The sequence below is a fragment of the Chrysemys picta genome, chromosome 10 (genome assembly GCF_011386835.1).
Source record: "Chrysemys picta bellii isolate R12L10 chromosome 10, ASM1138683v2, whole genome shotgun sequence".
NCBI classification, from domain to species: Eukaryota; Metazoa; Chordata; order Testudines; family Emydidae; genus Chrysemys; species Chrysemys picta.
Window position 1 is genome coordinate 19,788,599 of NC_088800.1, and position 22,267 is coordinate 19,810,865.

The window sequence follows — 22,267 nt, forward strand, 5'->3', positions numbered from 1 at the left end:
TGTAGGGTTGCCAGGCATCTGGTTTTCAACCGCAACGACCATCGAAAAGAGACCCTGCTGACCAGGCCGTTAAAAGTCCAGTTGCGATGCAGGCATGTTACTGCTTCCGGGAACCACCTGAGATGAGCGCCACCCGGACACTGCACCCCAACCCTCTACCCCAGCCCCCTCCCGCACCCAAACTCCCTCCCGGCACCCACACCCCCTCCACACCCCAACCCCCTGCCCCAGCCCAGAGCCCCCTCCTGCACCCCAAACCCCTCATCCCCAGAGCCCGCACCCCCCACCCGAGCCCTCACCTTCCTGCACCCCTGCCCCAGACCAGTGAAAATGAGTGAGTGAGCGAGGGTGGGGGAAAGCGAGCAATGGAGGGGGGATGGAGTGAGCGGGGGTGGGGCCTCAAAGAAGGGGTGGGGCAGGGGCGTGGTCTCATGGAAGGGGCGGTGTTCAGTTTTCTGCAAATAGGAAGTTAGCAAATAGTTTTCTGCAAATGGGAAGTTCCTATATGCATGAGCAAGTGCTTTGAGTGGCTGCTGGGCTTAGGAACCAGTCTGCTGACTCTTTCAGTCAATCAGGCGGTGTAGCTAATCAGGTAGCCTACTACAGGTCAGCTGTGTTCGTTAGGTTGCCCAGAGTCTGACTTTGCTGCAGGCCCTGATTCCTGACAAATTCAATCTCTCCTCACTAAAGCCTGGGATGTCTGCATAAATTCTTCCAATTTCTGCCTACACACTTTTCCAGTACTAAGAGCTGCACATGCACGCAATGAAATTTTCATATACCAAGAATCTTTGTTCAAATGTATTTCATATATAAATATTCTTTCTCGGTAGTGGACTCCACCACCTATGTGTGGCAGGGGGAGTGCTGGAAAAGTATTCTTGCAGAGGCACGTGAGCCATTTTGTGTGTGTACTAGTGAACACCAGTTTGAGATGAAACTGAAAAATAACCCCAAAATCTAAAATCAAGTAATCTGGTTTCAGAGTTTGATAGAAAGCACTTTATTCTAATGCTAAATGATTGTTCCTTTGAGAAATATAGCATGCCACCATTTTAGTATAATACCACATTTCCGTAAACTCATTCTCTGACTCACTGTCTCTACATATATTTCATCTTTCATAGAGGGCTCTCTGAGGCACAGTGCCTCCTGGAGTGGGGCAACTTACGCTCAAATTTGTGCCTAAGGGCACCATCTAACCTCACTGGGCGAACTCCCTTGAGTCAGGCGAGCAGGATGGAGTCCCAGATGATTATCTTCTGTGCCATATTGATTTCCTATATCATACTAATTTAAACCATGCCTGTGTTGGATTTTTGGTTTAGCTGTAATGATTCTCTCCTCTCTGTACACTTACAAACACTTCCATTGTGTTCTTTATTTATATCATACCGTAATGACTTTTTTGTGTGACTCAAATATAGAAGCTATTCACTGCTGTTTTCTTTTGTTTGGGATTTTTTTTATAGTCATTCCCTGCTTGTGTACAGCTTTGCATTAATATCACACCTTTTAAGCAAAATATTGGCTCAGCACTGAATAGATTTGTTTAGAATGTTCTTACTAGAAATATCCTGCCGCATGTGTCAGCTCGGTCTGGGTAACCTCACAGAGTGCAGTCTGCCACTGAACCGACAGTGTACATTTAGGCAAACACATGTTTAAGTATCAGAGGGGTAGCCGTGTTAGTCTGAATCTGTAAAAAGCAACAGAGGGTCCTGTGGCACCTTTAAGACTAACAGAAGTATTGGGAGCATAAGCTTTCGTGGGTAAGAACCTCACTTCTTCAGATGCAAGTGAGGTTCTTACTCACGAAAGCTTATGCTCCCAATACTTCTGTTAGTCTTAAAGGTGCCACAGGACCCTCTGTTGCTGTTTAAGTTTGTGCATCTACATTAGTTATTAATGTACAGCTTCCATATTACCAGTTAAATTGTGGGGGTCACAAAGTTTCAGTGAATTGCACCATATTAACCCCATGTAACCCAACGAGCGTGTATGATCTGCTTTGATGTGAATGATATGTAAGGAAGAGTTCTAGGCTGCAGAAACACAACTGATGTAAGATGAGGGAGCAATGGGGAAAGGATTTTACTGTAGTCAACTAGCTTAGGGCCAGAGCTTGGTCCCACTGATGTCACTGGGACTTTTGTCATTGTGTTCAGTGGGACCAAGGTTTGACTCATAATGCTCAGCCCTGCAAGGCGCTGGGCTTCCTTTGAAGTGATCCATGCACTCAGCTCCCACTGGGGCTTGGCGTTCAGGACCTTACAGGATTGAGCCATAAGAATTAAATTCACCCTTGTGCATAGGACCAGCACCAGCTCCCTGCACCACTGAAATCCTGTCTTGAGGCTTTAAGTGGGACTTAAGTGATACATATTCCTTGTGTTGCTCTCCCACCCCACTGCCACATGGTGGGAATTTAACCTTAAAAGGCCCAGTCTAGCTCCATTGAAGTCAATGGAAAAACTCCCATTGACTTAGTGGCAACAGGATTGGGCACTATATAGATGATAGTTTATCGCCTGATTCTGAAAACATGTATTTATTGAGCACTGTACCTACTACTGTGAATGCTGGCTGGATCAGACCCTTAAAAATCTACAGTGATAGCCCTTAGACTGTTTCACAATATGTCCTTGCCTCTTCGTCAACAAGCGCAGTTCTCTCACATACGAAGCCAGGAAAAACAAAGCTTCCTCTCCTAATGCCGCTGTCTTGTTTTTGGTTTTTCCACCTCATGTGTGAGTGGAGTTGAGGTTGTCACTTCATTGGTTGTGGTCAATTCCACACCTTTTTCAGAGTAAACAGCACGAAAACTTGTGTAAGCAGTATCCCAGCCAAGGCTTTTATAAACCAAACTTTAATTTGTTATCCTTTTGGCATCCATGAATGTGTTTGTGTGACCCTGTGGGCTGGCTGTGGAAAGATGCACTATAAAAAAGTTAACAGCAGAATGTTTCATCTGGTAGCATTCTGTGTCAGTTACAAAAAACACAGATCCAGCCCTGTCACCCTTCCTCATGCAAGTACTCCCCCTGAGGTCTCTCACTGGGACTATTTGTGTCAATAAAGTCTACTCACGGGAGTAAAGGGCTTCAGGATTGGGTCCTTGGGCTGGGATTTCTAAGGTGCCTAATGGAGTTGGGCACTCCAGTCCTATTGACTTCCATTGGGAGTTAGCTGCTGAAATACCCTTTGTGCCTTTGGAACTCTCCCCTTTATTCCACAAACAACAATCCAACAAATATGAATTGGGAAAAATAACAATTTTCCTTTATTTTTACTTAGGAATTCGCTACAAGGATCTAGTTGTGGGTATCCCCAAAGAAACATACAAAAATGAGAAGCGAGTGGCACTCTCTCCTGCTGGTGTCCAGGCCTTAGTTAAACAAGGCTTTAATGTGCAAGTGGAACATGGAGCTGGTGAAGAAGCAAAGTTTTCTGATGAGCAATACAAAGCGGCTGGAGCAGAAATCAATGACTTGAAAACTGTATTTGGCTCAGATATTGTTTTAAAGGCAAGTTTAGCATCTGACATGAATCATATATATTTATTCCAATGACAGTATGCAAAAGTCAGAAGAGAGACACTCTTGATTTTAAGAAAATCAGAATTTCAGCATGAAATCAAATCAATAGAATAACTTATCTATGGCATTAAATCGTCTGATAAACAGAACCTTATATGTGTCCAGTAATATAGCTGGTACGATATTTGTATCAACTTTTGCAGCAGCTTTTGCAGCAATAACTGCTTCACACCTATTAGGCATGTATTGTATTTCTGTTTTTTGATGGGAGAGTTAAGTTTCTGATATTGCTCGATATATACCCCAGTTCACATCAGTTGTGGTATGATTGTTGGCGTTCTGTTCCATCCCAGATAATGTAAATCACTTACTTGCTCAATGGGATGAAGGGTATTTGACATAAATGCATTTAACCCATTTTTGTCTACTACCATTGATCTAAAGCCCTGGTTCTTCATCAGGATCTGCTACCTCTAGACCAGTGTTTCTCAGCCTTTTTGATACCAGGGACCACCTTGCTGCCTTCCTAAACTGTGTCAGGGAGATCTCAGGGACCAGCATCGGTCCATGGACTGGTTGTTGAGAAACACTGCTCTAGAAAATAGGACTCCACAAGGGCACAGGGATCTGCATTAGGGACATGGGGGCCTAAGACAAAAGATTCAATGTGTTTTATTAATACTAAATTCAGTTTCCAAAAGCTTAATTTAAATCATCAGACTGAACTTCTTTTAATCAAAAAGGTAAAATGTGTGGTATGTTTTGTGTCTGTCTAAGGTCAGAGCCCCAGGTTTCAATGAAGTGCTGGGAGTGCACGAGGCTTCTTTGCTCAAGGAGAAAGCAACACTTGTCAGCTTTATCTACCCTGCTCAGAACCCAGATCTCCTAGGCAAACTTGCTCAGCGCAAAGCCACAGTCTTGGCAATGGACCAAGTTCCTCGAGTCACTATTGCTCAAGGATATGATGCTTTAAGCTCGATGGCCAACATTGCAGGGTGAGGATATGGAATACGAATTTTATTGCATGAATGTCATTTTTGTAATTGAAGGCATCCGGTGTAGCCACGTGTCTATTTATTCCTGTGAGCACCATTCTACACATGTGATTTTACATAACCATGTTCTCTATTGGATGCAGAGGGAAGATAGAGTAGTGCTGGCTACTCCATTGCCTGCTTCTCTGCTGGGCTATGGAAGCTCCAGAAGAACAGGATAGGGGCTTGGCTAGCTCTCTTATGGCTCCTCTCTCCTCCACAGACACCCAGGGCAGTCCAGAAGAGGAGAAAAGGAGGAGCAGCTGGCAACCAGTTACAGTTCTCTGATTCTCCGTCCCAGACCTATCGGAGGTTAGAGCAGCAAACCCCCAGTCTGCTGTAACCGGTGCCAGCTGAATATGGTCCTCAAGGGACCATGCACCAGCTAGGAGGAACTGGAGCACAATTTGCTCCAGATACTCCCTTCCCATCACTTGCCTGCCCTCTTTACCAGGGACTGTAGGGAGCAAGGTACAAAGGGTATAGAATCTGCCCCAAAGTATTGATTATGGCCCCTTTACATTCTGGCACTCAGGCCAAGAAGGTTGGACACTACTGATTTAGGGCCTTGAGGACTTCAGCTTGGACACCGACAGCTTTTAGAATGGTGTGTTTCCCGTGTTATGTAAATGCCAGTGCCTTAAAACTGGTGCTGCTTTCTGTCTCAGATCGACAATACATAAATTATCTTAGAACTGTGCTTATTGCAGGTGGGCAAGAAAACTTATTTCAGTCAATCCACTGTAACACATGTGGTTCTAAATACCATTGACTCTGTGATAAATGTGCTCTTATATTTGGCATAGCTTTAACATACCAGTTTTTATTGTTTTTCCATGATTCTCTTTCACGCAAATAAAGCTGAAACACAAGATCCTTTGCATGGAAAGTGTATTGATAGGAATATGTAAACTTCACTTTCCTTAGTTTTATATCCACCACTTCAAATTATCTTTGAAGTTGCTGTGCTACTCTGAGGACTGACACTAGGGGCTGGATGAGCTGGGCATTCCATATGAAAATATCGCCATTACAGAGGCTTTTAACCTCTGACAACCTGAGTCACAAGCATCTCCCTGCTGGTCTTGAACCCCCCTCTTATATGGCATCACACTGTGCTACTAGCCAAGCCATCAAGACCAATTGCCATTCAGCAATAGACACATTTGGAATCAATTCAGATTTGGAACTGATTTCAAAGTCATTTAGATTTAGGTAAGGAACTCGTTAAAAAAAAAGCACAACAAACTAGTTTAAACATTGGACCAATTATTTACATACATAAGCTACATATTGAAATGGTTTAAAATCTGAACCAATTAATCTCAAACAGAATCAATTTGGTAAAGATACCAAACACATTTAAGTGCTTCATTGGATGAGGAATTTTCCTCACCATTTGCTGGCTTCCTCACTGCTGAAATTTAATTCAGAAGATATTTGATCAAGCTTTCTCACTGCCTATTAGCCATGACATCATTGCATTCCCCTGTAAAAGTATTGAGTGAATATAGTCCTTTAATTTTAGTGTTTTCCGCAACGTTGAGTAGGGAACTATTATGCATTTGTTCTTCCCTCTTTGTGTCCCCAGGAGCTCTGAAAATACTCTTCTGTTGGGAATATAGAGCAAACTCTAAAGAGTTGTCATCACTATGTCAGACATTTCGGCCCACTTAAATTCACATTTAGCTATCAACATGTCTGAATGGAGCATCCCATACCAAAAAGAGACAAAACAAAATAACTCTTTCTTTCTCTTCCCTTGGGTGAATATTCCTTCAAAACGCTTCCCAGGACTCAGCTGTTCAAATACCCTGTAGATGAGTAAACAATGAGCTAAACTTCAATGGGAAATTGTGCCAAACCTGTACCTGCCACAGGGTAGAATTGTTCTTTTTAAATCCTAAAGAATTTTAAAGAACATTTAGAGCTAATGATGTGCCAAACTGACATCATTATTCTTCTAGGGACAAGAAAAGAGTGACATCTTTGTGCCATTCCAACCCTTTACTCTTTTCCTGTCAGGGCCAGCAATGATGCCCAGCAGTGATTGTTGTTCTCTGTGACACTTGTTTATTTGTAAATGGATGAAGATAATCATCCAGGTTCCTTCATGTAGACCACAGACTAGCCATCGGGTGCTGATAATTTTTGCCAGTCTGGGTCAGATTAAAAGCAATGATTAAAAAGAGAGAGAGCCCATATCCCGTTATCAGACCCCAGATCTGACCACTTTCCAAGTGCACCCCATCTATGGTGCTGGTTACAAAAAAGGTTGGTTTACCCCCACTCCAACCCTCTGTGCACCAGTAATGGAATAGGAAAATATACACTCCAGAGAACTAGTAGAGGATGCCTAGCTGATGCATTTGCCAGGAACAGTGGCTTCAATGGAACATGATTTGCCAACCCCTCTGTGGGGAAATGCATACTAATCCCTTTAAAATGGCATAGGAATGAGTTCCGGGCCCTCTTGAATCATCCTGCCTTGCACCAGAACTGATTTGATGTTTGTGAACACTGAGACAAACTGATAAAAGTGTCAGTTTGAATGAAAACAGAACAAGCTGTCAAGTTAATCAAACACAATTCATACCTGAGTCATGCAGCCACATGAGTTTTTTGTCATGTCCAGCATGGTATGAGTTGGACACTTTTACTGACTCCCTGGACTTTCCATCATTTATTGTAACAGGAAATACTTTGTAATTATTCATTTCCATCACTGGTTCATCCCACGTGCACTATTTTTCTCCTTATGCCGTCAGAGGGAAGTGCGGTTATATGAATCACGTCTCATGCATTCAGCTCCAATGCTGCTAAGGAGGAAAAAATTACAAGCAATGATAATGTCAGCACAGTCAATATTGTTTGTCTTTGCAGAGCCATAAACAACATCATGAGGATATTTTTTAAAAGGTCTTGCTGACAGCTCTGGTAAATTTAAGCAATCAGGGTACAGAGATGAATAGTATTTTCCTGTTACACACACTCTATCTCTGTCTTTTAGCCTGTAAAACTGTTTAATTAACCTAGTGTCAAATCCTCTGATTTCCCTCCAATAGACTAACACAGGGCTCAAAACATGTCTTCATTTTTATACAGCCTGCTCTTAAAATATTTGTCTTGAACGTTCATCCACCCCTTTATTTACCCTAAGCCCAAAATATATTTAGACTCACAAGAAGCACACAACCACAAAAAGGGAACAGAGAGCATTCCACACTGGAGGATCAATTTTTGCTCTAATACAGAAAGTATGTACATAAAAAGTTATTCTTTGGGAAATTTCTACAAAAGCCTGGATTGTACATGATGGTTCTTTTAGGACAGCTTTGAGTTTAAACATTGAACAGTTTAAGGGGGCTGAACACAGCTCTCAATGGGTGTAAGTCAAACCGGAATTTGGCTCATGGGCATCATACATGCATGCAGCATTTAGCAGGGACCATCTGTTAGAATCCAGTGGGCATATCTCATATGATCAATTTTCCTGCCCTTCCTTACCTTGGGCATTAGCATGTCTCAGTCTCCCTGATCTTTCATGTCTATTTATTGGGTGAAAGCCTGACTCCATTCAAGCCACCGGGGGCCAAGCTTTCATCCACTCTTTTACTCAGTTCTAGAGATGCTCTCCCCAAGAATAACTCCTTTGCAGTATCACATGGTACTGAAAATGGGCCATCTTCTGTGCCATCTTACACACCAGTGGAGTCAAGAGGGTTACACAGTGTGCACTTAATGCACATTTGGATTGCTGACTTTGAGATGGTCACATGTATTCAATAATCTTTTAGGCTAATTGGATGTTTCTCCCGTTCCATGCTTAGTTTTTGAATATAACTTATTTGTGCCTAATCATGGAGGTTTGCTTTAGGTTTTGTTGGTGCTGTCACATGATCAGCCACTCCAAGAGCCTCAGTGAAACCATATGAACCTTTGTGTAGTTTGGCCTTTTTCACATTCACCCCCAAATACCAAAGAGCACTAACTAGTCCATAGTGGACCGAAAATCTTTAGTTTACAAAAAGCCGTTTTTGAGTTACTGGAAAGCTGCAACATTCTAAAACTGCCAACTGCTCTTCCTTTTGTCCTCCAATAGTTAGTAAGAGAAACAGTTTCAAAATTAAAGCAAAAATTCCATCATAGACTGCTGTTTGTTGGTTTCATTCTGAGGTGCATTCTCCCAGTTTAGTCATCTAATGATTAAAGATGGGTCTGAGCCACAAAGTTTTTTGTATCTGAAACTGGATCCAAACTTCCTTAAGTCTGGGCACATCTGGCTCCTAGGATTGAGGTCATACCTTACAGACCCGACCCTGTAAGATGCTGAGGGTTTTCTGAGAAGTACTGAGCTCCTTCTGTGAGAGCTGAGGGAGTCGGCACCTCTTAGGAAGCATTCAGCATCATGCAAGCCCTGCTAGTGGTGGATGAGTCTCCACGTTTGAATCCTGATCCTAATCACAACTTTCCTGAAGCTAATAATGGGTATCCAGATCTGGGGAGTTGCTTTGGGGCCATCTTTGCTGAAAGTAATGGCTGATGTAGCAAGGATACACTAGGCACTTTCATGCTGGTTAGTACTGCTAGGCAACTAAAATTTGAAGCCACGGACAGCATTTTAATGAATGTTTGCTGGGCCGCCTCGTGTTCTCTGAACAAGGAACAATAAGTTGAGAGGTTTTCTGAACAGCAGTTAATTAGGAAGGATAAGTTATGAAAGAATGTTAAGGAAACCCATAACTATGGGTGCAGCACACACACTTCCTTTGGAAAGGAAGTGTGCTGTTTGCCTCATTTTCCATTTCATGCAGTGTTTAAATGATCGCCGATTAATTTGTTTAACGAGGAAACCCCTGTGCTCAGCATTCTAGAAGTAACAATAGCTTGGCCTGCATTCTGCCTGCAAGGCAATATGCAATATGCCCAGGCCCATTAAAGCATAGACACTACCGCTTCACCCAGAGGTGGTTTTTGTTTTGTTCTGTTTTTTCAAAAAAAGTAAAAATACTGTAACCATAATAAGCATTTTATTTATGCCATGAGTCCCACGCCCTTGGTACGCATTCCTTTCCCACCAATAGTCCTCCATCAGGCATTCACTTTAAAAGAGTGTTACAAACCACTGGTATAAATTGTTATGACATCTGAATGTATTTTTTCATTTAGCAGATGTATTGGTTTAAGATGTTCAATAACTGTTGTTTGTTTTGTGGGGTTTCTATTAATTATGTCATTGATTTGGTTTGCATATTTGTCTGAAGAGTTTTGGCCCAGCTGTGTCTGGTACCCAGGAAGGGACAGTACCTAATGATACCTTTGGCATAGTTATCCTTATGCTCTGTCTGCAGAGGCTTTACTGCATTGCTGCAATGTTTTTTTATCTGTATTTTCTAGGTACAAGGCTGTAATCCTGGCAGCTAATCATTTTGGTCGATTTTTTACTGGTCAGATAACAGCAGCTGGAAAGGTGCCTCCTGCAAAGGTATGGATTGTACAGATGAGATGTGTGGAGTAAAATTCTGTACTGAGTGTCCTGACTGACAGTGTAGTCAGGGAGTGCAACTCCATCATATGACCTTTCTAGGAAATCTAGGGTATAGCCGTTACAGTTCCCTTTGTTGCAACTTTATTTGTACTAGGGCCAGATTGTACCTGTTCCTTACACGGGTGGGTGGGGCATAAGGAGCCTTCCCCCCCATGTGTCCCCTCCCCTGCTGCCCCAGAGACCAGATATAATTGCAGTACCTGAGCTCTCTAGATTGCAGAGACTGCTCTCCACTAGAACTTCCTAAGGTACTAGCCTTCTCAAAGGGGGCTGGGTGGAAACTGTGACGAGTTGAATCACAGAAACCCCCCTGGGAGCTGCCACCCGATGTGCCAAGACTACTTCTGCCCCCTGCTTTCCCTGCCAGCTCAGGACTCCAGCACCCTGTCTTGCTGAGCCAGACACACCCGTCTGCTCCAACAAAGACCCAGGGTTTGAATTACTTGCCCCAAAGCTGCAGGTTTACCTGAAAACAGCTCACAGAAGTGTGCTTGTCTTTAGCACTCAGATGCCCAATTCCCAATGGGGTCTAAACCCAAATAAATCCATTTTACCCTCTATAAAGCTTATGCATGGTAAACTCATAAATTATTCACACTCTATAACACTGATAGAGAGATACGCAAAGTTGTTTGCTCCCCCAGGTATTAATACATACTCTGAGTTCATTACTAAGTAAAAAGTGATTTTATTAAATACAGAAAGTAGGATTTAAGTGGTTCCAAGTAGTAACAGACAAAACAAAGTAAGTCACCAAGCAAAATAAAATAAAATGCACAAATCTATGTCTAATCAATACAGATAATCTCACCCTTAGAGCTGCTTAAGTAAGTTTTTTCCTCAGACTGGACACCTTCCAGGCCTGGGCACAATTCTTTCCCCTGGTACAGCTCTTGTTCCAGCTCAGGTGGTAGCTAGGGGATTCTTCATGATGGCTCCTCTCCTCTCCCTCCCTTTGTTCTGTTCCACTCCTTTATATATCTTTTGCATAAGGTGGGAACCCTTTGTCCCTCTGGGTTTCCACCCCTCCCCCCACTGAAAAAGCACCAGGTTAAAGATGGATTTCAGTTCAGGTGACATGATCACATGTCACTGCAAGACTTCATTAGCCACTTGCCAGCACACACATATACAGGAAGACTCGCAGGTAAAACAAAGCCATCTACAGACAATGGTCCTGTTTAATGGGAGTCATCAAGATTCCAAACCACCATTAATGGCCCACACTTTGCATAATTACAATAGGCCCTCAGAGTTCTATTTTATATTTCTGGTTCCAGATACAAGAATGGTACACTTATACAAATAGGATGATCACACTCAGTAGATTATAAGCTTTGTAATGATACCTTACAAGAGACCTTTTGCATGAAGCATATTCCAGTTACATTATATTCACTCACTACCATATTTTTATAAAACCATATAGACTGCACAACGTCACAGAAACAGGGGCACTTCCAGAGCTGGATGGCTGCCGTGCGGATTGTTCACAGCAATCCCATGTGAGGGTGGTGCACTGGGTCCACTTTTTCTGTGTGGATAGGAGCTCTCCCCCCTGACTGACAAAAGTTTTACCGACAAAAAGCACCAGTGTGGACAGCACTTTATTGTTGGGGGAAGATCTCCCACCAACAAAGCTACCGCTCCTCGTTGGGGGTGGTTCTATTTTGTCTTCTGTTGACAAAGAGTGACTACACTGTGTACCTTACAGCTGCACTGCTGTAGCGGCACAACTATGCCGCTGTAAGGTGCCGTAGAGTAGATATGGCCTTAGAGGAGAACTTGGCCCCAGTTCTGTTCTAACTTGGCTTTTCGAAGCATTTTGGCAAATGTTTGATCCTATGAAATCATTTAAGTGCCACAAATGCATTTAATCACATCGCACCTAGAGACAGATATTCATGAGAGGTTTGTGTGTTTGTTTGTTTAAGGAAAATAATCCCCCAACAGAATATGTTATTCACCAAGGGACTGATACCATTTCAGTAGGAGTTGAAGTTTACATTACATTCTGAGGGCAGAATTGTATCTATAACAGAGGTGGGTAAACTACGGCCCATGGGCCACATCCGGCCCGTGGGACCCTCCTGCCCGTCCCCGGAGCTCCTAGCCCGGGAGGTTAGCCCTGGGCTCCTCCCCTGCTGTTCCCCCTCCCCCGTAGCTTCAGCTCACTGCGCCGCCGGCGCAATGCTCTGGGCAGCAGGACTGCGAGTTCCTGGTGGGCAGTGCAGCTGCAGAGCCCAGCCTGACCCGGTGCTCTGTGCTGCACGGTGGCGTGGCTGGCTCCAGCTGGACAGCGCAGCTGCCTGTCCTGGTGCTCTGGGTGGTGCAGCTGTAGTGCCCCAGCCACTGGTGCTCCAGGCAGCACGGTAAGGGAGCAGGAGAGTTCGGGGTGGTGGTCAAGGGGCGGGGGTGTGGATAGGGGTTGTGGCAGTCAGACGACGGGGAACAGGAGGGTTGAATGGGGGCAGGGGTCAGGGGCAGTCAGGAATGAGAGGAGGGGTTGGATGGGGTGGTGAGGGGCAGTCAGGGGTGGAGGGTCCGGGTGTGGTCAGGGGACAGGGAGGGGTGGATGTCCCGGGGGGCGTCAGGGACAGGGCCGGCTCCAGGCACCAGCTTACCAAGCAGGAGCTTGGGGTGGCCAGTTCGGAGAGGGGTGGCAGGTCCAGCTGTTTGACAGCAATTCGGCAGACGATCCCTCACTCCTGCTCGGAGCGAAGGACCTTCCGCTGAATTGCCGACGCAGATCGCGATCTCTGCTTTTTTGTTTGTTTGTTTGGCTGCTTGGGGCGACCAAAACCCTGGAGCCGGCCCTGGTCAGGGAACAGGGAACATGGTGGGTTGGATGGGGCAGGAGCCGTTAGGGGGTGAGACGCGGGGGGGTGGGGGGGGAGGCGGTGTCATATATGGGGCCGGGGCCAGGCCACACCTGGCTGTTTGGGGAGGCACAGCCTCCCCTAACCGGCCCTCCATACAATTTCGGAACCCCAATGTGGCCTTCAGGCCAAAAAGTTTGCCTGCCCCTGGTCTATAACATCCATCTGGGGAAAAGCCAGACTATAACAGAGCAAAGCATTTAAATAGCTGATTAAATCAGGCCTATTTCCTCCACTACCAATGCTCCAGAGTGAACATTTGAGTCCTGCTGGTGTAGGAAGATTAGCCCTATTGATGTTTTGTTTCACTTAAGGGTTTAAATAGCTAACCATTTTCTACCTGATCTTATTTTGTATATATCACACCTTGTGCAGGTGGTTATTTACGTACTTACATAGTTGTGATAAGGTTTGAAACTTCCTTGAAGTACTTACATTTAGTAGCATCAGATGCTCTTGTAACTTCAAGTGCTTTTGAAGATAAGGGATATAATACACGGGGCATGGAGTGGGGGTAGGACACAGAATACACTTTGCTCACTCTCCATGTGTTTGATCTCTCTAGATGTTGATAATTGGTGGTGGCGTGGCTGGGCTTGCTGCTGCGGGAGCTGCCAGAGCAATGGGAGCCATTGTCAGGGGATTTGACACCAGGTAGGTGTCAAACCCTACCAGGTAGGGTAAGAAAATATCAGTTTAGATTCTAAAATACTGTACTTAGGTTTGTATAAAACATCCTGGGCAAAATCCTGCTCTTGGTTACATCCGTGAAATTCCCTTTGAAACTAAAATTCATCTCTGGTGTAAGACGGTGAAGTGAGCACGCAGAAGAGCCAATGAACACATGCGGTATGGGTATACTGGTACATAAATTCCCTGCTTGCACATGTGCGCCAGGCTTATGCACATTCAAGTTGGCTGCATTCAAGTCCAAGGTCTAGTTTGGATCAAAATCCCACTTGCAAGATAATGCATTTAGATATGGAAAAAGCCTAATAGTACAGCTGCGTATGATATATAACTGATTTTTTCCAATTCACTGGTAGTTTATTAAGTTCTTGAAGTCTTGGTTCAATGAGAAAGTTTAGAAGAAGCTAAGATACCGCTTAGTAATTATGTCCAGGATCCTGAGAGGAGAACCAGAAACCCTGAATTCAGTATGGCTCTGCTTTGGTGCAGAGCTTCGCTCATGCAAAATTAGAGCCTATGTTGTTTTTCTTTGCTGTAAATTAATGTAACAGAGTTTGTGAACTGCTGTCATCTTGCAACTGGTAATGTAATCATTGCCTGCCTTGATAAAATAGCAAACTGCAATAATCCAATACCTGTCATCTCTGTACTTTGCATGCAGGCTGCCAGCACTGGAGCAGTTTAAATCCCTTGGAGCAGAACCTCTCGAAGTGAATATTGCTGAAACTGGAGAAGGTGTTGGAGGCTATGCAAAAGAAATGTCCAAAGAATTTATTGAAGCGGAAATGGCATTATTTGCCAAACAGTGTAAAGAGGTGGATATTCTTATTAGTACTGCCCTTATACCAGGTAAAGTGCAGCTTTATGATTATTGCAGACTTAAATATTTGTTCCTATAAACATTTCCAGATTAGTGATATGAATACAGTTCGACAATCAATAGCAATTATGGATGAATAAGGGCTTCAGGTTTGGGCTCCAGTTAATATTTATTTCATGGATTAGAATGGCTTCTTTTGAATTGTCTAGGTTTAGTATGATTAGTATTTTATTATTTATTTCCAGTAGCACCCACAATATACTAGATGTTTTCCTTGCACATCTTCAGTTTCTGTGGTAGAATCTTGCTGTATACAATGATAACAATTAGGAGATTTTTACTTTTATTTTTTAATTTGCAATAGGGAAAAAAGCCCCAATCCTAATCACAAAGAATATGGTAGAGTCAATGAAGGATGGATCGGTAATTGTGGATCTTGCATCTGAGGCTGGTGGCAATGTGGAAACGACTCATCCTGGAGAGCTTTATATTCACGAGGTCTGTAGAATAAAAGTCAACGCTTATTAGAAATGGTTGAAGTGCATATAAAATTGAAACAATATTGCAATTGTCTGAAGAAACTAAAAAGTAATAAACATTCTAGTAACAAAGCACTGGCCATGTTTCCTTGAAGCCCATGTCTGTCATGAATACTTACTATTGTGTGGCAGGATAATAAAGCAGAGTCTTTCACTTCACAAGTAATGAAACCACAAATTGGAATACTGTCCAGACACCATTCCATCTTTGAAGATTTTATGCTTTGTGATTTTTATAAGCATGGTTACAGTGTTTTTAATAACCGTATTCATAAATGCCCTTAAATTCATCCCCAGAGCTTTACTAACAAAACGGTGGAGCTGTCCAAAGTCCAAGTATAGTAAAAGCAAAGGAAATTTGACTTAGAGGTTCATTTTATTTAATCACTTATAAAACTAACAATGGTCAATTTCACTATTTAACAATACTGAACTGTCAATTTTAACATAGACAATTGCCATTCTTAGATGAAGTTTGATTTCATCTGTACAATGTAGAACTGTAAAATGATATAAAGGTGTAATTATTTGTCTGTTGCTAAAACATATATTTAATCTGAATTGTTACAAAGGACCAGATTAGGGCACTTTTCCATAACTATCTTCCGCTTCCCAGTATGGCCAGCCCCAAGACTACAAAAATCATGGAGTCAGGCTCCAAAAATAATGATGTGTAAAAATATTAAATATTGAGGGTTTTTTATTTGCCTCCTGGTGTTGGAACATTTAGGGTTCATGTTTTCAAGTGTTTCTCTGCAGCCATGAGGGTTAGAAACTTACTTTTTTCAGTGAAAGCTGAGACTCTAGTTGCAACATGGTTCTAGCAGCTGGGGCTCTACGAAATATGCTAAATATCATGAGACGCATGATAAAATTCTGAGAGTTTAGAATTTAGAATTTAGAACTTTGCCTACCTGTGCCGCTGGACTCTCCAGGCTGGCCTACCTGACTTCCCTTCCATCTGTGCATCCTTTGAGTTTATCTAAGGCTTATAATAAGACCTACAGGTACTTTAAACCAGCTGCTGGTTGGGCCTGGTTTGGGTTACTCACTTGGGTTTATCTCCCAGTCCTGTGCTTAATAGGACTGGTTGGGATTTTCCATCCAAATAATTTTTGATGGAAAATGTGGTATCTGCAAAATCAATATTTCCCCTCTGACAATTTAGATCTTGCTGAAATGTTTTGATTTTCCATCAGGAAAATTGAAACAAAATAAAATATTTCATTTTTGGGTCAGGTTGTTCTAAATGAAAGTATTTCACTTTGTTGAACTGAATTGAAATGTTTTGTTTTGGATCAGCTGAAGATTAATCTGTATCTGCCTGAAGGGCTGTGGACCTCATGGGAGTTGTAGTTTGGGTACTCCAAGACCCCATTCTCCCCTGTGGTCTAGTCTCCTTGGCTGGACTACTGTCCAACCATGCACAGCCCTAGTGCTCAAGCTGTAGTTGGTGTTGCTTTGTTTCCTCAGGTATCATCAGGAGTGTGAGGCCTGCCTGCCTCTTTACAAACATATAAGGACAACTGTTTGAAAAGATAAAAATGTAAAGGAGGGGCAGCTCTCTACTCATGGTAATGAGAAGCTGAAGTAGGGAATGAAGATCCAGCAGGCAAACACACAGAGCTTAGGGCTTTAGCCAATATCTTTCTGTTGATTAAGAGGAAGCTTTCCCTGGGAGCAGGATATCCCATAACTGCTTACTGTAGGGTTTCAGATATTGGGGACTGTATGAACACTATGAATGTTACATGCAGTGTTACAGCTGTTCATCTAATTTTCCACCCTAACTAGTTCCAAAACCATTAACTCCAGCAGTAGCTTTAGAGTCCTGAACTATAACAACAAATATTCTTGAAGAAGATAACATTCTTGATGTGTAATTGTTCTCTGAACAGAGAGCAATGATAGACCACTATTCCCTGCCAACCTCCCATCAGAGATGAGGTCTCTCTGTAATCCTTTCTAATTTTTCCCAAACTTCAGAATTTTGTACCTTTGTCTTTGAAAGGAACTGACGTTTGAAGCCACTAGGGGTCACTGTGGCTTCACTGCAGGGGAGGCACACAAAGCCCCCTGTAGGAGCCAATGGCTGTGCAAGCTGTTAGGATGGGATATACTAAATGAACAATTGAAATGGGGCATAGAGCCTTAATAGCATCATTAGAGCCTCCACAATATTCTAGACAGGGGCTAGTAGGATGGGGCTGTGTTCTGGAAAGTCAGCTGCAAAGAGCAGTTCCAGCTATGGTGTTTCAGTATTAACTTGCACTGATATTGTCTGTGGTTGCCATACTTGAATATTATATCCTTTGCCTTACTCCTGAACGTGTGTTGGAGCCAGCACCTGTGGCTACATATGGGATAAGCTGGCAGCTGCACAATCCAGATGGCTAATAATGGAATGCGTTATAATGAGGATAAATTAAAAGGAAACCCCCCCAAGAATTTAGGGCACAGCATCCAAGGTACAGCATATGCAGTTGTTTTGAGAGTATAGGCTTAGAATTATTTTATTTTCAATAGTCCACAAACTTAAGCTTTAATACTGTGAGATGTTGGTAAGGAAATTTTATCCTCTTCTGTGTGTTTGCAAAGAATAGAAAATGAAGGTATCTAAAACCATATCTTCCTTTTGGAACTAATTGGAGTGCAGTTAACCTGGGAAACATATTGTGCAATGTGATCTTTATCAGACAAACAAAAGGTGTTTTCAAACTTTAAAAAGCGCTTGACTTCTTATTCTCAAAATAAGCACCATATGGTTCCCCAACTGGCCTCCCAGCTTGTTCGGTTTCTGGCTTGCTGACAAAATTGCTGATTTTTTTTGTTTTTTTTTTTGTTCAGACATCAGAGTAAGCTATTAGTTTTAAAAGAGAGCCCTTAACTTGTAAAACAAAGCGTTGGAAAGAAGTGTCTGCAGTAATATGTGAATTTGATTTATAAGCATTTGTAAAATATGCATCAGGTCTGTGGAGAACACATGAAAAGTTTTCAAGATAATACATGAAAAGGTTTGACATACATTTATTTTTCTTTCTCACCAGGGTGTGGTTCACATTGGTTATACAGATTTGCCAAGTAGAATGGCAACTCAGGCCAGTAGCCTGTATTCCAACAACATCTTGAAATTATTAAAAGCTATTTCTCCTGACAAAGAATATTTTCATTTTGAGCCAAAAGATAATTTTGATTATGGGACTATTGATCATGTCATTAGAGGAACCATGGTAATGAAGGTGAGTTTTAAACTCATTTTTAAATTGCTGATAAATGGGTATAAAAATGTATTAGGTAGGACATAAATGGTCCTGTTAGCCAATCCAGGAAATCATCTCAATGGCTAGATCTTGTAATATTCATAATGGTGCAATGCAGGCAGTTTATATTTTAAATGTTGCTAGCACTGAGATATTTAGGGGCAAAATATAGATTAATAAAAGTCTCAAATGAAAGCTGTGCCATCGATTTGGGATTCAAAAAATAAGAATTCAAGACTGAGGATTGATCCATTAGCTCAGTGATTTGGGAGAGATGAATTCAAGTGTCAGATGAGGTTTCTTGCTCTGGGATCAATATGTGCTGGGAACATGAGAGGATGTATTCAGCCAAGGAGTGAGATGGGTGGGTGGAAGTGTGAGCTATGCATGGTTCTTGAAATAATGTTGGTTAGTGTTAACATTGGAAGGCTTCTTTATTGACTGGAGGATGTTTCTGCGATGCAGTCACATCAGTGTGGGAGGAACAAGGGCACTGTTGCTTAAGACAGTAATATTCTTCTGAAGGAGTAGCGTTCAACCCTCAGTGTATGGGAAGGAAAATGGGATAGACTGCAACCCCATACAACTGCCCCATAACATCCTCCAGAGTCTATCTTAGTAGCAGAAATCACCATCCTTTCATAAATCTGCTGCCCCTGTCACTGAGGGAGAAGGGGCAAGGAAACTGAACAGGCAATGAAATGACAATTAAGTCATTTGTGTGTTGGCTGAGATTTTTTCCAAACAAGAGAAATTTCTTTGGCTAGACTGATTTTTTTTTTTTGCAAGGATGTTTATTTTGGATGGAATGTAGAGTAAGGAGTATTTCTGTTGATAAGGTGAATTTACAAGGATCCATATCTGCCTTCAGGTATCATTAGACCAAAACATAGTCATGCACAATAATTAAATATTGGCAGGCTGAAACTAATGTGTGTCAGAGGAGTTGTTAGAGAGAAATGTAATAGACCTAAAAGATACCAGGCCAGATGCTATGCTGCAACTCACGGGGCTGGAGAGGCCAAAGGTGCTTTTCACTACCAACTGAATGCAGCAATCAATGCTAATTTGCAGCCCTACGGTTATTTAATTAAAAGATAGATTTAAAAAATTCTAATTTATTAAAACCAGGATCTTTGTAATAAAGTTATCTGTGCTCCTTCATCAGTGTAATAAAAAATAAAGGCCAAATCCTGTATCTTTACTCATCTGAGTAATCCGTGTGCCTTCACTGAGCCAACTCCTATGAGTATATGTCATAGGATCCGACCCTAATATAATGGAGGGCAAGATGCCACAGGAATCCATCATAGTCATTGTCTTGTTCTGTCACAGGAAGGTAAGAATTTATTTCCAGCACCTTTACCAAGAACAATGCCACCTTCTGTCCCTGCTAAACAAAAAACTGTGCAAGAACTAGAATCTGAGAAAAAAGCCTCCATCTCACCATTCAGAAAAACCATGACATCAGCTGGAGTTTACACAGCAGGTAAAAATTATTCACCAAGAAATATTTGGCTGCACAATCCATTTTGTTTGCATTTCCTTCAATCTGCATGGCATTTAAACATGTCTTGCTAGGAATAAGTTGTATTTACATGCAAATAAAACCAACTCCTGAACTGGAGCTATGCACAGTGTCTTAATACTGAGAAGAAGCAGAAAAGGTTAAATGATCTGCTAACTTAGGTTACTTTCCATGTGAATGAGAGGCTAGAAAATGGGGAAATGGTAGTAAGGTATAGGTTAGTTTTCTGGTGTTTTATGTTAAATCATTCCATACTTTGCATAACCAAGAAACTTGCCCTGCTAGTAACTGCATATATAATAAAGAGACAATATTATATCATGTATGGGCCATATCCAAAGCCCATTGATATGAATGACTCTAACTTCAAAGAGTTTGGGATCTGTCTTTTAATGCACTATATATTCCCAAATGTCATTGCCAGTGCTCTGGTTATTATACTTTGAAAAATACTGTGTTAAAATGGAAAATAAAACAGATAACAAAGTTTTGATTTTAACTAGTAATGTTTTCACTCATAAACAGCATTGCATTATTCTGTCTTTATTAAGTTTCTTTAAAAAGAACAAGGGTAGAATTAATATAAAAATCATCTTTAATGTAAGTGATGACAGGACATTTTAACACACCTTTGTGAGGGCTGTTCACCTTCTGAAATCTTATGCCAGATAAATGAACAACAAAAGGAGTAGCCATTAGTCCAAGGAACAGGATTTTCTGGCAGTGGAGAAAATGGATTTTAAAGGGGTGGGGGTGGAGGAAGATCTAAGAACTTGCTTTCATTTAGCAAATCTTCCCTAATTCCATCCTTGTGTGGGATCCAAAAAACCTCCCACACGGCGTCATCACAGTGGTTTTGCCATCACTGGGTAATCAGCTTGTAGATAACTTCATTACTGCATACTGTCCTTGGAGTATAATCACTTTATTATCCCACTCTGGAGATCTGTTTTCTTTGATTAATGCTGCCAAATGCAAGTTTAAATACTTCAATAAAATCTTCTCAGGCTGGTTAGCACTTCAAAAATTGACACTTCCCCACTAAGAGCCAGATTCTGTCACCCTTCCTCACGAGTACTACTCTGCTCAGAGGGTGGTCCAATTGATTGTACTGGGTCTTTGTAAGTAGTAAAGTGCTACAGAATGGGGCAGAAACTGACCCTCAGTAAATATATATATATATATATATATTTCAGCCATGTATCTGTCACGATGGTGCACTCTTTTCTTAGAGGAAAAACAATTTTTGAAATTTGAGTTTGTATGGCCAAGAAGACAAATATTGTACTGAAGGAGATAATAGAGTTTCTACCAGTGGAATATTGTTGAAATGTTTGTGTGGTCTGCTTGTTTCAATAATATACAGCTGCTACACTGTGATCTGTTTTCCTATTAGAGCACTGAAGGTTGTGAGACGTCATTGGAGAATCAATGCCATTTTTCATTTTGCTTTTTTTGATCAACTATTCTGCTTTGCTTTGCTCAAGCTAAGTATTTTGCATTTCAGAGATTTTTATTGTTGGCATCTCCAGCTCTGGATCCTAAGGCTGGAACAGATAAATTGGTGAACTGAATTCTACTCTAGGCAAGGTTTAGTTCTGGCAGAAACAAGGAGTAAAAGTTATGCATATAAACGCATGTCTAGGAGCCTTCTCCTGCTCCCATTGATGTCAAAGCTTCATTGGAACAGGGTTGGGATCTTGCTCTGTTTTCATTTTACAACTAATAAAGAAAAGTGCCTTTTTTATTCTTCTGAGCATGTGCTTTTCTTTTTAGGCTTGACAGGTGTTTTAGGATTGGGGCTTATTTCTCCTAATGCTGCTTTTACTCAAATGGTGACCACATTCGGTCTCGCTGGACTCGTTGGCTATCATACTGTCTGGGGTGTCACACCAGCCCTGCATTCACCCCTCATGTCAGTAACAAATGCAATTTCTGGTAAGTGCACTCCTTTCTTCTCTTGTGTGTTTTGTTATGAGAGATTTAGGGTCAAAATCTCTGCTGGGACACTTATACAGATGGGGAAACTGAGACACAAAGGGGGTAAGTGACTTACCCAAGGCCAGAGAGTGAGTTACTGTTATAACTGGGATTCGAAGTCAGGAGTTCCTGCCTCTCAAATCCTTGCTCAGTGCTCTAGGCAGTTCTACCTTTAGTTTTTACTTATATCCCCAGTGAAGTTCCCCACAGAGAACCCACTAGAATCACACAGCCCAAGGGCTGAATGAGAACCATCCCTTTTAAAGATAAAGCCAATCTATTGGCTATTACAGTTGTATAACAGATATAAATATCTGTGTGAGGGATGATAGGATGGGGAAGAATGTCACACAAATCATGGCAATTACAAGAAGTGGGTATGCCTAGCATCACTGTATAAGGCACATTGTAGGCTCTATTCCTTTCCACATCCTTTTTCTCGCTTTGATC

The 22,267-nt window shown here is 42.0% G+C and overlaps 1 protein-coding gene across 1 annotated transcript in view; it reads left to right on the forward strand.

Moving 5' to 3' along the window:
• LOC101942574 (NAD(P) transhydrogenase, mitochondrial-like) overlaps positions 1-22,267 on the forward strand; it is a 72,931-nt gene that overhangs the window by 23,767 nt on the left and 26,897 nt on the right. The window contains exons 3-11 of the mRNA XM_005303998.4: positions 3,298-3,527; positions 4,317-4,534; positions 9,971-10,058; positions 13,566-13,654; positions 14,352-14,539; positions 14,875-15,008; positions 18,097-18,288; positions 19,645-19,798; positions 21,614-21,775. Of these exons, the coding sequence (XP_005304055.1) occupies positions 3,298-3,527; positions 4,317-4,534; positions 9,971-10,058; positions 13,566-13,654; positions 14,352-14,539; positions 14,875-15,008; positions 18,097-18,288; positions 19,645-19,798; positions 21,614-21,775 (1,455 nt within the window). The remainder of the gene's footprint in view (positions 1-3,297; positions 3,528-4,316; positions 4,535-9,970; positions 10,059-13,565; positions 13,655-14,351; positions 14,540-14,874; positions 15,009-18,096; positions 18,289-19,644; positions 19,799-21,613; positions 21,776-22,267) is intronic.